At 41.1% G+C, this 20571-nt stretch overlaps 1 protein-coding gene across 2 annotated transcripts in view; it reads right to left on the bottom strand.

The window, feature by feature from the left end:
* Positions 1-8912: 8912 nt before the first annotated feature.
* SLC39A9 (solute carrier family 39 member 9) overlaps positions 8913-20571 on the bottom strand; it is a 37277-nt gene continuing 25618 nt past the window's right edge. For both annotated transcript variants that reach the window (XM_016131307.2, XM_016131308.2), the window contains 4 exons: positions 16598-16666; positions 15445-15530; positions 14804-14938; positions 8913-12889 (listed from right to left, as the gene is read on the bottom strand). In XM_016131307.2, coding sequence (XP_015986793.1) covers positions 12659-12889; positions 14804-14938; positions 15445-15530; positions 16598-16666 — 521 coding nt within the window. In that variant the 3' untranslated portion in view covers positions 8913-12658. The remainder of the gene's footprint in view (positions 12890-14803; positions 14939-15444; positions 15531-16597; positions 16667-20571) is intronic.

Here is a 20571-nt window from a genome sequence, read left to right as displayed (position 1 = left end):
CGCGGGTCGCTCGGCCCGGGATGCGGCCACAGCATCTCCCCTCCCCCACCTCTCGCGCCCATGTCTTCCCCAGGTCCCTCTTGCGTGCAGCGCCTACATCGGAACTGGGTACACGTCTGCTTTGTGATGGGCTTGGAGTCACCCCTGCTCGCCTCTGGGTGGGGGAGAGCAAGGGTTTGGGATCAAACAACTGGGCTTGGAATCCCAACTCGGTCCTTACGTAGCTCCATGAAACTGCAGTGAGCCTTGTTTTTCTCACCTGTAAAGCGGAGATGCTCGTACCTCTTCAGGTAGGGAGCACCTGCCGAGAGGAGGATTTATTCCGGCCTGCAGCCGCTCCCAGCCCTCCCCGCCCCCTCAGGTAGGTTTCATTTTGCACCGCCGCCTTCTCACCGGGATCAGGTTTCTTTTCCCCGAACTTGGCTGTCTGCGTCGGCATTTGGCAATCAGTGCCTAGCTCGAACTGTCAGGGCGCTCAGTGTCTGTGATTTATCTGCGCGCGCGGCCCTGGGGCCCGGCGCTCCATCCACTTGCGCTACTCTCGGCGACTCCAGGTGACCGTCTCACTTTCCGGCCGGGGCAGACGTCTGTCCGGCCCCTGGGAACCGCCCGCGGGAAGGCGGTATTCGTACTGCCGCCTGCTGGCACCGCTCCAAAGGCAAGGAAGTGAGTTTGCGCAGGAAGAAGCTGCGGGTCGGACCACGCCGCAGTCATCCTTTCCAGGCTGAGGAGTCGCCGACCATCTCCGGGCGGGCGGTCAGGAGTCACCTGCGCCCTTGGAAAAGTCTCTCCCCATCTCAGGGTCTCTGATTCCTCGAATGTTAAAGAAGTCCTAATGAAACAGAATTTTGCAAATGGGTAGCCTGAGAGCCAACTCTGACTATATACGAACTTTATTAACTTGTCTAAGTAAAAAAAAAAAAAAAAAAAAAGTGTAATTAATATATGATAAAATGCACAGATCTTAAGTATTCATTTAATGAAGTTTATCTGATGAATGTATACAGAGTAACCACCACCCAGAAACAAGATGCAGAACATTTTCATCACCCTAGAAAGTTCTCTCATGCTCCTGTCTAGTCAACTCCACACTCCCTACTCCTTCCCAGGCAACCACTTCGATTGTTAACATTTGCGTGACATTTTAAAATTTTAAAATCTTAACGCCTAAAATGTCATTCTCTGTAGAGCCACCGTCCTTTGCTCAGCCGGCTTCCTTCACTTATTGCCTGCTTGGCTCCTCCTTGTGAGCATCTGAGTTTGTATCCTCACTGGATGCTTCCTCAGGCCTTCCCAGGACTAACATTTTATGAGTCTAGTTAAGAAGGGACCTCCTAAAGGGCCCCACGCACCCTGACCCCCTAACCAACTTTGTGGTTCCCAAGCCCGAGGCAACATCCCCTTGTTGATTTCTACCCAACAGGACCCATCTGAACTCCCTTGTGCCCCTCATGTCACATGTGCCTTTGCGGAACATCCGAGGCTCAGCATTAAAGCGAGGCTTAGGGTCTGGGTCCGTAGTGGGAGGAGACAGGACGAGGAAGATGACGAGAGCCGGTGGATAGAGTACAGAGTGGACATTTCACACGTGTTTGGCTATTTTCGATGCCTGTTCTAATGCTGGGGAAATTTCCCTGCTTTTCCCAGATAAGAGCTTGAAAATTTGTGTTAGAAGCCTGTGGTATGAAGTTCACTGGTCAGGGGAACCAGGACAGGACTTTGAGTTGCAGATGACAAACATGAGAGAAAAGCATGTCTACGCATCAGTTTTCTCAAGGGAAAGCAGTGCCAAAGGCATCTGACTTGGTTTGCGGCAAGCTGTGGCTGCAAGATTGCATTCCCAATGTAGCAAGCAGCATTTGCACTGGCTGCGGTGACAATCACGAGTAGGTGGGCTCCTGGCTGCACACAAATGGCAGCATCAAGTGCTCTGTGGCAGCAGTAGCTTCTGCAGCATGGTTTTATGTAGCATTCCAGGAAGCTTCACCCCTGGTCAGGCCTGGTTCTCTAGCTCTGCCAATATCTTTTTAAGTATTTTCTGCCTAATCAGGTCAGGACCAGCTGTGGCTGTGTGTGATGAAGGACTAGTCATGAGCTCCTGAGCCATAGGTGGGAGAAAGGCAGGAAACCTGGAAAAATAATTCTTCAGAAAGTCCTTCCTAAGGAGAAGGGCTGGGTGAGCACAGATGTTTCCTTGGATTCAGTGTCTTCAATGGAAGAAATAGAATACAGGTTTCTTCAGTGGCAAAGAGAAATCAATCTTTGCCCATCCCCTCTGTGAACATACTGTCACTAATGGCAAATGGAAAGACTTCCCTGAGGCAAATAGCATGAGTTTGATGAACCACTAGATACTTAAGGGACTTCTGCTTCACTCAACTAAGCAGCTCAATTCATGCTAGGTCAGCGTTGGGAGAAGAGGTTTCTGCTTTCCTTGTGCTCTCCGCCCCAGCTGGGGGGAGTGCCGAATGCCTGATAGGTCTGTAGGTGGGAGTGCCCAATGGCAGATAGTTCTGCAGAAGACAAAACAAGCTAGGTGCCAATCCAGTGCCCCAGACCAAGTGTGGGCCAGGGCTGCCCAACCTTATCAGTAAGACCAGTCAGAGACAGAAACTCAGGGTCCTGAGAGCCCTACATGGTCAAACACAGAGCCGATGTTCTAAATATATTATTTACATCTTATCTATTTCACTTAATTTTTGAAACAGTCCAATGAAGTACGTATTACTTTCAGTTTTCCACATGAGAAAAATGAAGTTCAAAAATGTTGTCTACCCAAGGTCACTTCTTGGAACATGACAAACCCTCAAAAATGTGTTACGTGAAGGAAAGTGGCAGGATGAAGATATAGTTACTTGATCTGGTCTGAATCCTAAGCCCACACCCGTCATACTGCAGCACAGTGCCATGTGAATTTCAGTCTGGGAAAATGCTAGACATCTCTTTCAGTCTTTCTGTTTTTGTCTAGGAATTTCTCTCAATTGCCAACTCGTCTAAGGTTCTAAGTTCTTGCAGAATTGAAGACGCAATTCTACTTGGACTGTAAAATCCCAGCCTCTCAGCTGTGTTTAGGGACAGACTCCTAATAATAATGAGCACACATTTTATTTTTCTTGTAGTTTTTATTTTCTCCCCAGCTTTATTGAGATATGGTTGAAAATAAAAATTGTATATATTTAAGTTGTACAACATGATTTTTTAAGGTGTGTGATGTGATGAGTTAATACATGTATATATTGGAGAATGCTCACCACAATCAGATTAGTTAACACATCCATCACCTCAGTTTGTTTGTTTGTTTGTTTGTTTCTTTATTTATTTATTTTTGGTGTCTGTGTGGTGAGAATAGTCGTTCTACTCTCTTAGCAAATTTCAAGTATACTCTCTTAGCAAACTTCAAGTATACAACGTAGTATTATTAACTGTACATTATATCCCCAGAACTTACACATCTTATAACCGAAAGCTGGTAGACTGAGACCAACATCTCCCCATTATGGTTTTGATTTGCATTACCCTGATGATTAGTGATGTTGAGCACCTTTTTGTGCACCTGTTGGCAACCTGTACGTCTTTGGAAATATGCTATTCAGGTCCTTTGCCCATTTTCCAATCAGGTTATTTGTTTTTTTTTTTTGCTACTGAGTTGTATGAGTTTCTTATATATTTTGGATATAAACCCCTTATCAGATAAATGGTTTGCAAATATTTTCTCCCCTTCTGTAGGTTTTTTCACTTTGTTTTCTATACTGTACAAAAGAACATATATTTTCATAATGTTACTTTTGTCCATAGTCTGCAGACTCCTGTGACGGACATCATTCTTCCATGAAACAGGTATTATTAGCCATTTAATAAAACAGGTATTATTAGCCATTATGACCATTTTATATGACTAACCTGGGGCAGTTAAATGTGTGAGTACTGACTGAGATCCAGCTCTCTGATCTTACACTTCGGTCTTCCTTAACCCACTCCAGTCAGGAATGGGCAGGAAGACATTCTCAGACAGGAAACAGTAACAAGAATCTCCCTAGAGTCATATCTTGATTGGGCTTCAAAAGCTCCCAACAACCTGGACGAAAGTGTCTCTTCGCACAGTACAACCTCCTCAGTTCCCAGCCATCTTCTGTCCCTGACCCCACCCTCAGGTAGGTAGGCCACACTAGGGTCAAGTGAGGAATGCTCCTATTCTAGGTTCCCCGAGCTTTCCTTGCACACGTGACAGTCTGATGGCTGGGCTCAGCACAAGTATTTCTCTCTGGCCAGGAAGCAGAAGAGACATAAAGGTCTGGGCTCCAAGCCAGGCCCTGCCGCAGCACCAAATCTCTTCCATGGAAACTCTTTCCCTCCTCTGACCTTAATTCCATCAAGTAGGCTCGTTTCCTGGATACCAGGGGATTTTAGCTGAAACTACACCCTCCTCGTGGTTCCTGTGGACCTTTGCCCATCCTTCCATTCTAGTACCTTGTTTAGAGTTTTTCTCTATGCGTTTACATCTCTTCCAGACTGAGCTCCTTGAGGATAGAGTTCAGGGGATGTAATATGTGCTCAATAAATCCCGAATTGATTTTTCTTCACTTGGTCTCTGATCTTGTGCTGAATATTCTTGTTTCAGTTTGCCAACCAAATGGAGACTGCCCTCTCAGGCCCTCAGCTTTCCCTCATCTGTAAAACAGAGTCTGTGGGGTGACTGAAAATCTTTAGATGGTAGACTTGTCACCTACTTTTCATGTTGATAGGTTTAAGTGCAGCTCTGCCATTAGCTGTGTGAACAAAGGACAGTCACCGGACTTCTCTGGGCCTCCAAACTTGCCTCATGTAGACCTCCCCTTCCATTTGGACTATGCAATAGCCTTTCAAATGACTCTCCCATCAAAAGCAGGACCCCTCAAGGAATCCCCACTCGCCACCATCACCCATGTGATCTTTTCAAGGTCCGAAGCTGATCATGTGTGCCTCCATCTTAAAACCCTCGGTGGGGTCTCCCTTCCTTTGACTCCAGCTCCCAACTCCTGAGCTTTGACTGTAATACCCTCCACGATCTGGTCCAGGCTCACCCCACGTCGCTCCTCCGCCCCCTGTCCCTAATTCTGAGAAGCCGCCATGCTCGTTCACACCTTTTCACTTGTTCCCTCAGTCTAGAATGCTTTTCTTATCTTCTCAAAATCTTACTTCAAGATTCAGCTCAAATGACTCTTTGGTGAAGACTTTTTTGCTTCCACGACCTCTTCTGAGGATTAAAATACATTTCTTTTTGCGTTGTAATGGACCCGAGAGGGAGGGAGGTGGGGTAGAGGGCACCATGTGCAGGTTCAAACCCAGTAGGCCAATGGACTGAGGGGGTGGGGGAGCAAAGGAGAGCATGTGTGCTCACAGACCAACTGTCCTATCTCAGGCAGTCCTCCATTCGAGATGTCCTGAGTCTAGAATCCCTTGCACTAGTTTTATTCTTATCGGCAGGGTCAGCCTCGTGCTGGGCTTCTGACTTCTCTGTCCAAAAACCGCTCACACCCGAGGTTGCCAAGAAATGTTTCTGAAGGTGGCTCAAGGCCCTTGCTGTGCTGGCAGCACTCACAGGGCCTCTCCGCAGGCAACACCTATCCCCATTAAGGTATTCAGTGCTCCCCCTCGTGGGTGACGTGCAGATTAAAATGCATGCATTCATTTGGCTTTTAACCAAGTATATTTTCTGTGGGGGAGAGGGGTTGTGTTCAGTCTGGCCAATAAGCCCAAAGCCATTTGTTGTTAGTGTCACACACTCTCCCAGAATGTCTGAGGGAAGGCCAGGGTGCGGGTTTCTCATCTAGAACAGAATTAGCAAATCATTGGACCAGATGCCAGAGATTTGGCACCAGTGTTAGCTCCATTTTTGCCCAAGGTCTAAATTACTTTGAAACCCTCACGGCTTCATATATTAAAAAGGGGCCCTTTCAACTCTCGGCATGCATTATCCTTGCAATATTTTCTTCCAGGTTAAATAGCATGTTCTTTTCTGGTTTCTCAAGGTACAGGGCAGAAGAGAGCATAATGTAAGTTCTACTCACATTCATGTGCCTCTCCCATTCCCACCCTCCACCCTAAGCCCAGGGAAGACCCAAGTCACACAGGGGCTAGAGAATTGGAAGGAAACTAGAGGTAGAGGGTGGAGGCTTTGCCGAGACTGTGATGATACAGAGGAAGACAGTAAGTAGGTGGGGACACTTCCTCTTCCAGGGCGTGTCCCTTAAATATAGGAGAGCAGATAGTACAGGAGTGTTGGGAAAGTAGAAGCAAAGGATAGAAAGAAGACTGGGCACCCCTCCCGGGCCAGGTCAGGTCCTCTGTACACAGCTATGATACAGATGTTCAGAAGTGGAATGAGGGGAGTCCTTGGGCCCTAGCCAGAAAGTGGGGGAGACAGGCAGGGATGAGGGAGGGGAAATGTCACCAAGCAACATCTCAAAGTGCCAGAGGAGCCACAGAGAGGCAAAGATCTGGAAACTGCAGACTACCACATACACGAGTCGTCAGTGTGCTGGCAGGAACCCAGAGGCCAGCCAAGATGACACCAGGAATTGCTAGGCCCAATTATCTGTACAATTTTAAATCTGGAAGCTTAGAAGTCATCTAGGGGACTGAGTGTCTTGCCCACCACCTCTGGTCTCCCCTCTCCTTCAGCTTGGGGCACATCTATGCAGAGTCCATACTGTGTGCCAGCAGGCCTTGGCCCATGTAGGTCTTCCGGCTCAGAGAACCTTTCCCACCTTCGTCACTTGCTCCTTCCGCTCAGCCTTTGAATTCAGCTCAGGTCTCTTCTCCCTCTGGACCTTCTCCCTGAAAGCCCCACTCTGTGTTCCTTGCCCCTGTGTGTTCTCTGACCAGCCTGTGCTTCCTTGTCTCCCAGTATTTACTGCACTATCAGCAATTGTGTTTTCTAGTTCGAATCCCTCACTGAATCGCAAACTCTTTAAGGACCGACCTGACCCTTACTCCCTTTTGTACACTCAGCACCTCAGAGTACCTGGTCTGCAGCAAGGGCTCAAGTAACTAAGTGGAGGAGGTGAATAATCAGTGAAGAGGCGGCGCTCAGCTTACTTCCCGTTCCGTCCTCTGGAGAGTGTAGGATACATGCCCTCCTGCTCCTGACAGCCTGAGTACCTAATGATGGTTATCAAGTTCTGTCCCCCAAGAGCCTGACAAAGGCAAACAGTCTAGTTCCTTCCACACCTCCTCCAACATCCTGGCTTTCCATCCCCTTTCCACTGGGCTCCCTCGTCTGGTGACGCTTGAATGTCAGGATCCTTCTGTAAATGAGGCCACCAGAGTGGGACACACGCTTTCATACACATTCCTATCCAATATTTATAAAACTGGGCAGTGGCTAACACTGCAACCGAAATCAGTAGCTGAGCCAAAAATGGGATCCTAATGTTCAGATCCCAAAATCAGTCACCCTGTACCTTGCTAAAGTTAGTACTGGATTAGTAACCTTAAACCCAGTTAAATTTCCACCTGTATACTCAGTCCCATGTCTTTTTTGACTCCCAACCTTGTTGCTAATTTCCAAGCAGCGCTCACCCTAGTGTGAGATAAAGGAGGAGCTACACGTAAGGCCAGCAGCTGGTTCTGCCAGGGATCAGGGCAGCAGCTGGTGGAGGGGGTAGAAGGCGCACAGATTAGGAAAAGAGTGCCCCCTCAGGGCAGATCAATTCATTTAACACATGTACTTATTGAGAACCTAGCTTCCTGGAGTTAATATTTTAGTGGGGAAGAGATAAAAAGTAAAGACATATTGTGAAGCAGATTAAAAAGGTAATCAGTGCTACAGAAAAAGAAATAGAACAGGGTGGGGGTGGGGTGGGGTGGGAAGGCAGAATACAATTCTAAATAGGGCAGAACAGGAGGCCAAGTGGAAGGAGACTTTGGATCAAGACCTGAAGGAGGGGACGGAGCTGGAGGAAGGGGGGACAGAAGACACAAGGTTGCTTATTTCTTACATTATAGAAATCAGATTGTGGGATGCAGCTCTAGCTTAGAATTAGAAACAAAACTAAACAGAATAAGGATTGCTGGCTATTTGGGATAAACCTACATACTATAATACACATTTGGATCTCAAGGCAGTAGGAAGCCTTATTAATGCAGCTTCCTAAGATTGCAATGGCCACTGTTCAAAGCAGGGATGTAGGCACTTCACCTGAAGGTTTCTGGCAGGAAATGTAAATACACGTCTTTTCTGCCTATTTTCTTCATGATGAGAGGTTTTCAGAAAACATGTAATACTCTAGGCACCTTTGTAACTTGCTGTAGCACGTGTGAAACCTAAAGAAGCAGCAGCACAAAGTCAACTAGTGATAAATGAAATCTAATGACTAAACATACAAACTCTATACTTAAGTGATACATTACTGTACATAACGCTTATCTAAATATGTTTAATAATGAACTCCAGGACTAAAGGCCACAAAGGGAGAAAACATTGATCAAATTGACAAACTGCACTTTTATATAAATCTCTATGCCCAGGGTCAGTTGTCGACAGCCTTTATGTACTCCTATAGCAACTCTGCCCTTGCAATGAATCCCGTGACTGAGATCCATTCATTGCCTGCTTCCCTTTTCTGGGAGTAGACAGCTACTTTCATAAAGAATATATGCTAACGACAATGGCAAAGCAAAAAAAAAAAACAAAAAACAAACAAAAAACCATCAATGAATTGGTATCTTTCGGGGCAGATGGTGTGTTCAGTTCTTAATCTCCTCTCCTCCTTTCCTTCCCTCCCTCTCTAAAGGATGTGCACATGGTGATACATCTTTCCTCTGCCTTTCAAAGCTTTTCATTGTCTTTTCTGATGTTCAAGTGTGGGTCAAATCTGGTCACCAAACAAAAAAAACAAATTGCCGAGAAAATAAGTAATGAGTCACTCACATAAGGTATGCACTAATAAAAATTTATTATCATAAAACAAATCAGAAAACAGCAAAAAAATTTGTTTAACCATTCACAATTAAAGTGGAAAGAGACAAAATTATAAGGCAGCCATCCATGGAATGATTTCATGTTTACAAAGGATCCAGAAAAGGGAACATTTAAAATCACTGTTCGGGCTACTGAACCAGGGGAACTGCAGTGTTATCCCATGAGACTTCCAACTTGCTACAAGATGCTTTCAGAAATAAGGTCAAAGCTAATCTCCTTGTATTAGGCTGAGCATATCTAGAGAATTCCTAATGGTTGTCTAGTCCTTTCCTACAAATCACATCATTGGTTTTAATTTTATAGCATCTTCAACAGTGCTCTTTGGGTGATGTGGACCACTCTGTAGTGAGCAGAAATTTTGTAATGCAAGGAAGGTTCCCCTAAAGAACACCTTCAGAGGATTTTCACCTGACACTATAGCAGTTTGGGGTGAATCTGGTCATTATTCTTGATTTCCCAAGGGGCCTAGAAGCCCAAAAGGCAGGAATGTTCTTTGGGGAGCTTGTGCTATTGACATACAGTTCCTGTGTTCAGTACCTGACTACCACGTGTCTGAGGGGCTTAATATACTCTGATGCTGGTGTGTCCTTCCAGTTCTAATCCCTGAAAGAGAGAAAAACCAGGCAGTGACACTTAGAAGTAGGCCAGTAAAAAAACACATTCTCTTCTTTCTACAAAGAACTGACTACTTAAAAAATGGCCACCTCTCTTTTTTCCTAATAATTCAAAATACAGAAATAGGGCTGACTCGGCTGTTTTGAATAGGGAACTAAAAGGCAATTGGGAGATTGGGAAGAAAGAAGATATAGCCTCTGTAGGTGGTACCATTTCCAACTCTCAAGCCAGTGCAGAACCTTTGCTGAAAAAAAGAAGTTTGGCAGTAGCACGCACAGGAAAACTGCCAGACCTGGAACACTGCTGCTTCAGGGAAATAGAAACTGATAAGCAATTCGCCGAAGAATAAGTGAGGGGAATGGATCAGTAGTAGTTTTCGACTTAATCTGCCATTTATGAGAGTACTAGGAATCTGAAGAAAGTCTATCCCTACCAAGGAAAAGGAGCCAAATTGCAATTAAGATTAACTTTGGTTATAAGGAAGGAAGGAAGGACCATGCTTTTCATCATCAATTGCATCTCTTTGGTAGCAAATAATTCCACCTGTAATCATGGCAGCAACTTAAGTATTGCCAATATTTTCAAATGAGAACATTAAGGCATCCACATCTGAGGAGGCAGTTTTAAACAAGAGGAAAACAGAACTGAAATATGCCAATAAGTAACCGTTGATGTGGCCTCTCCTGGGACACTGCCCACCACGAGCAAGTTCTTCCCTCAGTGTAGGAAGCCTCTGCCATGCTGCTCAGTTCCCCGCTGCCTGAAGATGCATTTGAGCCCTATAAAGTTAGTATGGCTATTTCTGCCTGCTGACCAGGAGAGAAATGAGTAATTCCTGAGGCAGCAGCTTTAAAATCTGGGAAGCCCATAGCTTCCGAGAGCTGATAGGCCTTGGAAGGTTTGCCTGTTAATGTGAAGTCCAGAGGGGAAGGCAAATTTGGAAATTAGATGGTTCAATCCTTGCCAGAGTTCAAAGCCCTACCCAGCAAGATATTCTAGCTAAACTTGTAAGTGTGATGTCAAGGCACTGCTGTAAGAGGCTTTGGCCAGCAAAAAATTTCTCATCATTGCACACAACAATATGATAGGAAGTGCTACTACCCAAACCAAACCAGACTGACACTAAAAGGTGCTATTTATTTATCAAAGTAAATTTCCGGGAGAATCAAGGCAACAACGTCACTTTGAAGGACCAGACGAAACCTCGTGACTCTCGTAAGTCAAGAGTTGTTATCAGGAGAGTCACTGATACTTTCCATACTGTACCTTCTGTTGGTTTTAATATTGTGTGCAATGATTGCCAACCACTATACAAAACCAAATCTTATTTATGCTATTTTGGTCTACAGCCAGTAGAGGGCTCTCAAGTTCTATTTCCACAGCTGCTGACTCAGTGACAAATCTAGGAAGAAAATAAAGAAATCACAGGCATGCTGGCATATGCATCATATAAAACATTTTACTAAACATTTTACTAAACTCCTAAATCCACTGCCCTGAAGAAATCTTGGTTCTCCCTCTGTGTACTGTGTTTTTGAAATGGTACAGAAAATCAAAATAAATTAATAATACAGTATTATACGCTTATTTAATAACACAAGGTTTACAGGGATTTTGGCAAATATAGACAAATCATCCTAGTTTGTTAAACACTTTTACTATCTCAATTGTTTAAGTTACCAGAATATTAGTGATTGTGTCATCTCATATATGAGGAAGTGATATTTTAAAGGCTTAACAAAGCTGCACTTGACACAAAGGTAACTTCATTGAAGGGAATAAAGAACAGAGGCAATATCATCATCATCATCATCACAGTTCAAGAAGTGGTTGTCCTGCTGAAAACTCAACTCACAAATATTAATATCGCCACCAGCAGTAAGCAACAAATTGTAGGGAGGAGGGGCTGGAGGGAAAAGTTAGGAGAAAAGCATGGAAAAGATGAAGAGACAAAAGACATGATTTCAGGAAGATTTAAATGAACAGGAAAACACCCTATTTGTGAAAATCTTGACTTTCTTCACTGCTACAGGTGCTTATATGACACTGACCTAGCACTCCCAAAGGGACGCCAAGCATTTTCCCAGAGGGACTGCTGGTCTGCTAAGATAAATACTTAAAAAGGAAAAACCCCGACAGCACAGGTTTTGGTAATCTTACTTTAAAAAAGGTTATTACAAAGATGTCAGTAACTATCCAAATTCACTTAAAATTTAACCCCGCTTCATTTCCAAAGATACTTTGGGATCTGACTGTTCTTGAAGGAAAGCCTAGGCCTGAACCCACTAGAACTTGGTTCCTCTATAAGAATGTGTTGGAGGCAGGTGTTTTGCAAAGGAGAACTTGAAAAGAAATGTTATTAAATACCAGTCACCTCTTGAGAAGCTAGTCCACCTGTGATGTGCTGCTCCATTTGGTGGAATGGCAGGCTCTTTTCAAAGAGGCACGTGCAGAAGGAGGTGTTAAAATCCTCCAGATGCCCCCTTTTCAGTGGATATCTCTCTCAAATATAAAGTCAGCTTTCAATGTGTCTTGCCATCATTTTCCTGACTCTAGCCCCAAATTAACTAGTTTCCTTTAGCATCTAAGACAGAGGGCATTATGACCTTCTACCAAGGTATGTGGCATAGATGCTAAAGCACCAGTCTTACACAGTGGGAACCATGTGAAAAACCAATGGATAAAGTGGCAGAGCCTCTAAACTAAGAGATTTAGCTTAATTACAGAACACTGTACTGTCATAATTACTATTTCATTGTGAGTATAAAGTTCTCCACTTCTCCTTAAAACTGAATTCCACTTTCCCTGAGAATAGGGTTAAGAGAAACATCAAAACTCAAAATGCCCAGGGCCTTTTAAAAGACAACACAATGGAATGTCTATATCCAGTCACAATGTGTTGTTTCTACTCTAAAAGCTTTCCATTACTCCAGGTTTTAATCTCACCTCCCTCTGAACTCTAGGAATACAGGTGGAGATGGGTGAGGTGAGACGAGAGACTGAGGAAGTGAGCAGCTGTCACGTGCCGGCTGTTCTCACTGGATGGCGAGCGGCCATGGACCGAAGCTGGAACCTGAACACTTAATGCTGGTGTTCTACTGACAGGATGAGTGGGATGAGGCAGCCCAGAACCAGGGCTGCCACCTCCAGGCGGCTGAGGCCTCTCCCTCCGTTAGGGTCAGGTCTGTGACTGTGCCCCATTCCGCCCACCTCAGGGAGGACATGTACTGTGGCAACATAAAGAAATGTTCCGGCAGAGAAAAGCATGGCCACTCCAGTGGCATTGACCTCTGAAAGGGCTTCTTTACTGCTCTGTGGATTCAGAGAGAGAGAAAAGAAAAATTAAGTCAAGTAAACTTCAGGGTCAGGAAGAAGTCTCAATAATAAAAGATCACTCGATAGTCACAACAGGTGTTATCTGGGACACTAGGGACATCTTGAGATCAGAGTAATTTTATGTTATTTATGGAAAGCTTCCAAATAAGGGTTTAAGACTATTGCTAATGAACATAACTGCTTTTGAAACAAACTTCAAATCTGGCAGAACAGGTTTGCCCTATATTATTCTTAAGATGGAATTCACAACATTATTAATGCAGATATTAAAATTCATACATTTATTTGTTTAGGGTACTAATATTTAGGCTACTAATATTATTAGTATTAATATTTAATACTAGGAAGCACCTATGGCCTGGTGCTTGCCATACAGTGGTAATCAAGGTGCAGTACCTACCCTCACAGAGCCGAGACACATCTCAAAAGCTAATCTTCACACAATTAATTTCAACTTTTTCTATTAAAAAAGTGAATCTATAGATTAAGACAATTAACATTTTAAGGAAAGAACATGCCATAAACCTAACTCCTGCTCCAGAATTATACCTTCCTTTCAAAAGTTCTAAAAATTTATACTGATTAATGAAGTGATAAATAGGATACTGTTTGAAGCTATATATTGCTCATCGACTGAAAGAAGATAAGGCTCTTCGGGTGAACAGAAAGGGGTTCGTAGCTCCTCATTTGTTAGCAATCCAGATCAATAAACTCTTGATTAACCATTCTTTAACCATCACATTTCTCATATGTATTCTTTTTAATACGAGTTTTACTATATCAAATAGGAATCAAAAGACACTCAGAAGAATCAGTGGCCTTCAGAGAGAGAATGGGGGAAAGCAGTTCCCATGAACCAGTCCTGAGTCAGTTTGGTTCTAAAATTTTCTTCCTGTTGCCTGCCAGTTGACATTTAAGTAAAATGGGGAGGGCTACTGCGAAAATCTGCAGCCCCAGTAGACAGAATTACAAGGCACAGAAAGGTCCTTCTTGAACAGCAGGGTCTGAGCTGACAAATTCATGCCACTTCAGGAATGAAGCTATGTTTGGTACAATGATAAAGACCTGGAGATAGATAGATATCTATCTATCTATCTATCTATCTATCTATCTATCTATCTATCTATCTATATACTTTATATATATAAAGTATAGTTGGTATGCAATATTACATTAATTTCAAGTATACAATACAGTGATTTGACATTCGTATACCATACAATGTGATCACCTCACTAAGTGTAGTAACGATCTGTCACCGTGCAAACTTATCACAGTGTTATTGACTATATTCCCCCTCAACTTTTTCACCCATCCCCCTCACTCCTCTCCCCTCTGGCCACCACCTGTTTGTTCTCTGTTTTGTTTTGTTTGTTCATTTGTTTTGTTTTTAGATTCCAAGAGATTAGATATTTAAGATTCGGTGATATGAGAGCTGGGAGTAGAAGAATCTGAGTCTTACATGAATGTATACATCTCTGCTCATTCCCTACTCTTCTCAAGGCTGCTTGCTGCATGCTTGTCACTTACACTTCATGTTTCTACTTAAATATTAAATATGCATTGTTGTAACTTATTACATATCTGTCAAATAAAATTAGCATGTCTGGTTAGGTGTGAATTATAGTATTTCAATTATCATGTATTTGTGCAAACATTTTTGAAAACTAATGGGAAAGAAGTTTTCAAATTAAATGAAAAAGGAAATGCTCTAAATTTATGAGGAAGATTGACTCAAAATTAAGACATTTACAGATTTTTACTCTTAATTTTATCTTCAGTTTGAGGGAATAATTTAATTGAAAATTCAACATGAGAGACCATAAGTTCTAGTAGATCACAAAAGAATTAAACAGTTGTCCGGATAAGCTAGGAATGAGGCAGATTTACCTTACTCAGTCCTAAGAATGTCACCAAAGACATGACTGGTGCTGCCAGTGCAAAGACCAGCAAGTGCTTTCTGATTCGATTCCGCTCTAGGCCAGCATGCATTAAGAAGGAAACCAGCCCAAAAGCAGCTGGTGCCTGAAAAAGAAAAATTATCCCTTATTATTACTCCAGAAGTGTGACTTGCTTCTACATTATGAAGTATATGTCATTCGATTAAGTTTTCATACAAAAAAAACAAGCACTGTACTAAGACTGATTCTGCCTTTTAGGAATTAAATGTTCTAAGCTAAGAAAATATCATATTTGTATATGTGTGTGTTTCTTAGATAGTAGGAAAAGAGAAATAGTCAAGAAAAGAGCATAAGAAAAGAAAAACATTTATAAACAAAAATTACTATAAAATATAAAAATCTGTAGAGAATACAACAGTTTATGTATGTAACCATAAAAAAATAAAACCCCTTCTAGTAAAAATTTAAGAAAATGATAGACAAAAACAACTATGACTTATTAAATTATTTAAAATAGCAATTATGAAAATAACTAAAAAATTTTCCTCATTCCAGAAATACGTTAATGACCAAAGAGAAATTTTAATTATGAATATTCATTATTAAATCTTACACCAAAATTTTGCATACCTTATGTAGCATTATTGCCACAAACACAATTAACTGTACACTAGTCTGTGAAGTAGAAGCTGCTGCTCCCAGTGCAACTCCATCAGCTAAATTTGAAAAAAGCAAAATATAAAACACCATAAATAACAACTATAACAGTGTAGTGGTTGAATGTGTGGGCTTCAAAGTCAAGTAGAGCTGGACTTGACTCTAGGAAGGTTACTTAAACTTTCTGAACCTTAGCCCTCTCATTTCTAAAATGCGTTCAATAAAGTATCTATTCTTAGGGTTTTCATGAGGGTTAAATGATAACATATGTAAAAAGCTCAGCACCTGGGCCAGAATATTTAATATGTCAGCTGTTACTGTTGTTGTTATTAGAAACAGTATGAAGCTCGAAAATCCACTGATTAATCAAATTGTAATAACAGAAATATCAAAGAATTTCAAAGGAAGCATCTCTGCATCTTGCAGATGAAAAAACAAAGACACTAGAACTCCGTATAGATGATTTATATGTAATGAGTAAATGCTGGCTGAATGGATGAATTCTTTGTTAGAAAAGCGTGTGATACTAGAAAGGTCCAGATGATAGTGTGCCACCTTTCATAGTCTTTGTCAATGACAGAATCCTTCCACTCGGACTGGCTGCACTCTACAGCCTACCTCTGCCTAAACTGACACTTCGGGTATATACTGGGCAGCAAGGCTGTTCAGTACAAAAGTGCTGAAGCCCTTTTCCAGAAGGGATTCTTGAGCAGAGGTCAGAAAAATTTTCTTAAAAGGAAAGAAAGGAAATATTTTAGGCTTTGCCAACCATTTGGTTTCTTGCAACTACTCAACTCTGCTATTATTGTGAGGAAGCAACCACAGATGATATGTAAGCAAGTGGGCACAGCTCTGTCCTAGTAAAACTTTATGTATAGACACTAAAATTTGAATTTTATGTAATTTTCACGTGCCATGAAATATTTTCAACCAGTAAAAAAACACAAAAACCATTGTTAGCTATAAACCCCTGACACTGAATACACCAGGGCTTGAGCTTGTGTTGGAGGACTTAACTAAACAACCCTTTTCCTGAGGGCCAGCCCAAGAGTGTTTCATGAAGATGGTCCCTGTGAAGTAAACACCGTCTTCCCATTGCGCAACACAAAAGAAAGAGGTCCCCTACCTGCAGCATGGACGACCAGACCCAGCGTGGTAGTGATTTTGGAATTGCTAGGCCTTGCTGTCTCTGGATCTGAAGTAAAAATAAGCAAGGCAGCCATTAAGCAATGTGAAACAAGAGCTGTTAGAACACTGACCTGGAAGTGGAAGAATTCTTTGAAAGTTCTTAAAATAGTGGATTATTTTTCTTGCTTTTTTCTTCTGCTTCCATCACTTAGAAGTTTCCCCCTGTCTTGAAAAGGTGGGCAGGGGAGAACTCTTCATTTGCCTCAGCCTTTCCTGAACAGACAATGTGTAACCCTGAGCCGCCTCATACTCCTTAACCTTCTCCCTCTCCATGGAAAGTACTCTGTGGCCTCTGATCACTTCTCTCCAGACCATTCAAATTGTCATTGCCTACCTCCTCATCTTCCCCAGCCTCCTGCAACTTCATCTTTATTCTAACATTTGCCTTTCTCTATTTTTTGCCACCATCCTAATCTAAATTTTCATAAACTAAAACCAAAATTAGCAATAGGCTCCCAACTGGTTTCCCCTTCTTCTCATATCTTTGTAATCTAAACTCACCTTCTACGTCCTTGTTGGATTCATCTTTCTGAAACACTACTCTTCTGATGTGTCTGTTTGTAAACTGGTTAAGAATATGCTGCTTTTCATATTCAGTCCAAACTGTTCTATTCAGTAGGTTCTTAAGCCCTTTACCAATTGATATCTTTTTTCTCACTGTCCGGTCCAGTTTCCTTTAACACCCTCTAACAAAACATTCCCATTCTCCTTTCCCCAAATCTCCTCACCCCTACTTCTTGGCATATACTGAACTTTTCAGCTTGTCAATTCAAAACCTAGACATTGTTCAAAGTCTGATTCTAGGACCACTTCCCTCAAGAAAAAAAGAAAGATTAATTCCAGTTCAAAACGACTCTCCCCTTGCCTAGAAACCTAGAACTCTATGCACACAGTCTCTATGTGAGGCTCCAGAGTTTCTACCGTATCACTACCTTAGATTTAGAAAACTATTTTCACTTAAATATATCTTATATCCCCAGACTGACTATAAACTACACAGAATTAAAATTTCTATCTCTCTATTTCTTTTTTATATTACTTATAGAATGTTAGCAGAGCACTGGCATCTAACAGTTGCTTAATAAATCCTTATTGAAGAATGAAAAGTATGTATCTGTATCACATGAATACTACTGCTATTATAAGAAATATACAAGTAAAAATATCCAAATAATGTAAAGTTAAAAGATGAGAACATCAAAATTCCAGGTGAAATGACAGATGGAAATTAGTCAAATAAATTCCAAGGGATTTAATCTTCTTGAGGAGCCCAGCACACAGAAGGAATGTTTTACAATGGAAAAAGCATATACAATAAAGTAACATTATCATTTTACCAATAACATTTATCTTCTAATTAAAACCCTGCAAGGAAGGGAAGCTACGCCCCCTAATCATTCTGAGACAACAAATATTTCAATATCACCCACACTGGGAAGAACCATCGTATTACACTGTGCAACAAACTTGTTTTGGCTTTTCTTTATACCCATTCTTGTTATAATTAACATCTTAAAAATAAAAGGCTTTAAAATTAGAACACAGTGTTTATAAATCTATCGGAAGACTGTACAGTTGTCCCTCCATACCTATGGGGGATTGGTTCCAGATCTCCCCCCACTCCGCCACAGATACCGAAATCTGCAGATGCCTAAGTCCCTTACATAAAATGGTGTAATATTTGCATATAACCTAGGCATATCCTACTGTATACTTTAAATCATCTCTAGATTACTTCTAATACCTAATACAATGTAAATTTTATGTAAATACTTGTTATACTGTATTGTTTAGGGAATAATGACAAGAAAAAAAAAGCCTCTACATATCTAGTACAGTCTTAACTACATAGTACCTGGCAGCACAACATAACATTTTCTTCAAATACGTTCTGCAGTTGGTTAAAATCATGGATGCAGAACCTACAGATACAGAGGGCCAACTGCACTTTAGCAAAAATTTAATAAATGAATTAACTTTTACTGATATTTAATAATATATAACACCCTGCATATAATACGTAAAACCAGGTCATCAGATAGATGAAAGCCATCAAAAACAATGACCTCAGAGATGAAATAGAAAAAATAAAGTAACACAAAATGCATTTTAAATTGAAACTGTCGAGAATCGCAAGAAAAATGTCAGAGGTGACTATGGGTGACTATATAATGCAGATGGAGTTGGATACTATCCAACAGAGGGTTTTTCTCATTTGCTATTTGGAATAAAGAAGAACATGAATAAAAACCATGTACATCTAATTCAATTTTTCAAGATAAACCACGTACATCTAATTCAATTTTTCAAGATAAAAAACTATAGAGAAAAATAGCATAGTATTCAAGGAGATAAAAAAGACTTTCTAGATCAAGGGTATTTTTAATTTAAGTTTAACCTTATAATTTTTTAAAAGTTTTTATTTGGAAATAATTTTAAATCTTCAGAAAAATTAAAATAGTTCAAAAACATTTATATACCCTTTTTTCAGAATGCTGATAACCTAACATTTTGTCCCATTTGTTTCATCATTCGTGCTCATGCTCTTTCTTTCTCTATGCATACCATACAAACATACATACATATATACATTGTTTTCCCATTTAACAGTAAGTCACATATGTCATAAACTCTTTATTCCTAAATACTTCAGTGTGTATTTCCTAAGAAAAAGGATATTTTATTCCGTAATCATGGTACAGTTACCAACTTCAGTAATTTTAACATTGACACTTTTTCTGATCTCTCTTGCAAATTCTAATATTTTCAATTGCCCAAGAACGTCTTTCAGAACATTTTTCCTATCAAGAAAGGATCCGGTCTAGCAACATATATTGCACTTATACATGCAATATATGATGTAGCTCTTTAGTCTCCTTTAATCTTGAACATTTTCTGTTTTGGACTTTTGTGATGTTGATATCTTTGAAGAATACGTTCCCCTCTCTGTACCTTCCTTGTTTTTTCATAGAATGATCCTTCCTCTTGAGTTTGTTTGATGTGTTTTTAGATTACGCATTCTCGAATGGAATACTACATAGGTGATACCTCTCAGGACAGGCATAAGATGTATATTGCTGTTCACTGGTGGTATGAATTTTCATATCATATCCTGGACATTGTGAATGTTATCTTGTGGATACTCTAGATTCTAGTATATTCCTCCAAAGAGTGTTGATTTTTTGTTTTAAGTAATTTGGTTTGGCTCAAACTGCGAAATGTCTTTTGGGCAGCTGCTCAAATTCCAGTTTATTTTTCATTTTTAGTGAGCGGTCAGAGTCCAGCCATGAAAGCACAGTTCAGGGCTCAGTCACAGATTTGGACAGATTTTACACACAGAATTTGGGGCTGCATTTCTCTGTCTCTCTTTTGTCTTAAGATTCTCCCCTCGCTTTCCAGTGGCTTTAGTTAACCTGAATTCTGTTCTCTGGTTACTTAGGCCAAAAAAACTGAGTTTTCTATCAGGATCTGAGCTACCCCACAGGGTAATGACTGCTAAAAGCAGTAAAAATAGGAATCAACCTGTTTCAAGTGTTGACTCCCCTCCAGAATTTGCCTGCTTTAAGTAACTTTCCTGTATCTTTCGGTAGTTATTTTTTAAATGTTGTCCAGATCTTAAGACAAAAAAATTACTATGACTGAAGTTACTAAGAGAAGCTTATACTTCCTTGATAAGCAACCTACAAATGTGCTTAAGTATATCTGTAAGAATATATCTTTGTGAATCAGAATTTTCCATACTAATAACCATCAAAACAAAAACCCAAATGAACTGGATGTTCAACCTGACACTCATGTTGCCTTGTTAAAGCTCTTCTCAAAATTGAACATTCTTAGTCAAGCTAAGCAACAGTAGCTGTCATACTGATGTCCTAAAAAATGAAGCTTAACCTTGCTTATGATTTAAATGTA

The sequence above is a fragment of the Rousettus aegyptiacus genome, unplaced genomic scaffold (assembly GCF_014176215.1).
Source record: "Rousettus aegyptiacus isolate mRouAeg1 unplaced genomic scaffold, mRouAeg1.p scaffold_m13_p_3, whole genome shotgun sequence".
In the NCBI taxonomy this organism is placed as follows: domain Eukaryota; kingdom Metazoa; phylum Chordata; class Mammalia; order Chiroptera; family Pteropodidae; genus Rousettus; species Rousettus aegyptiacus.
This window is presented reverse-complemented; position numbering and strand designations above follow the sequence as displayed.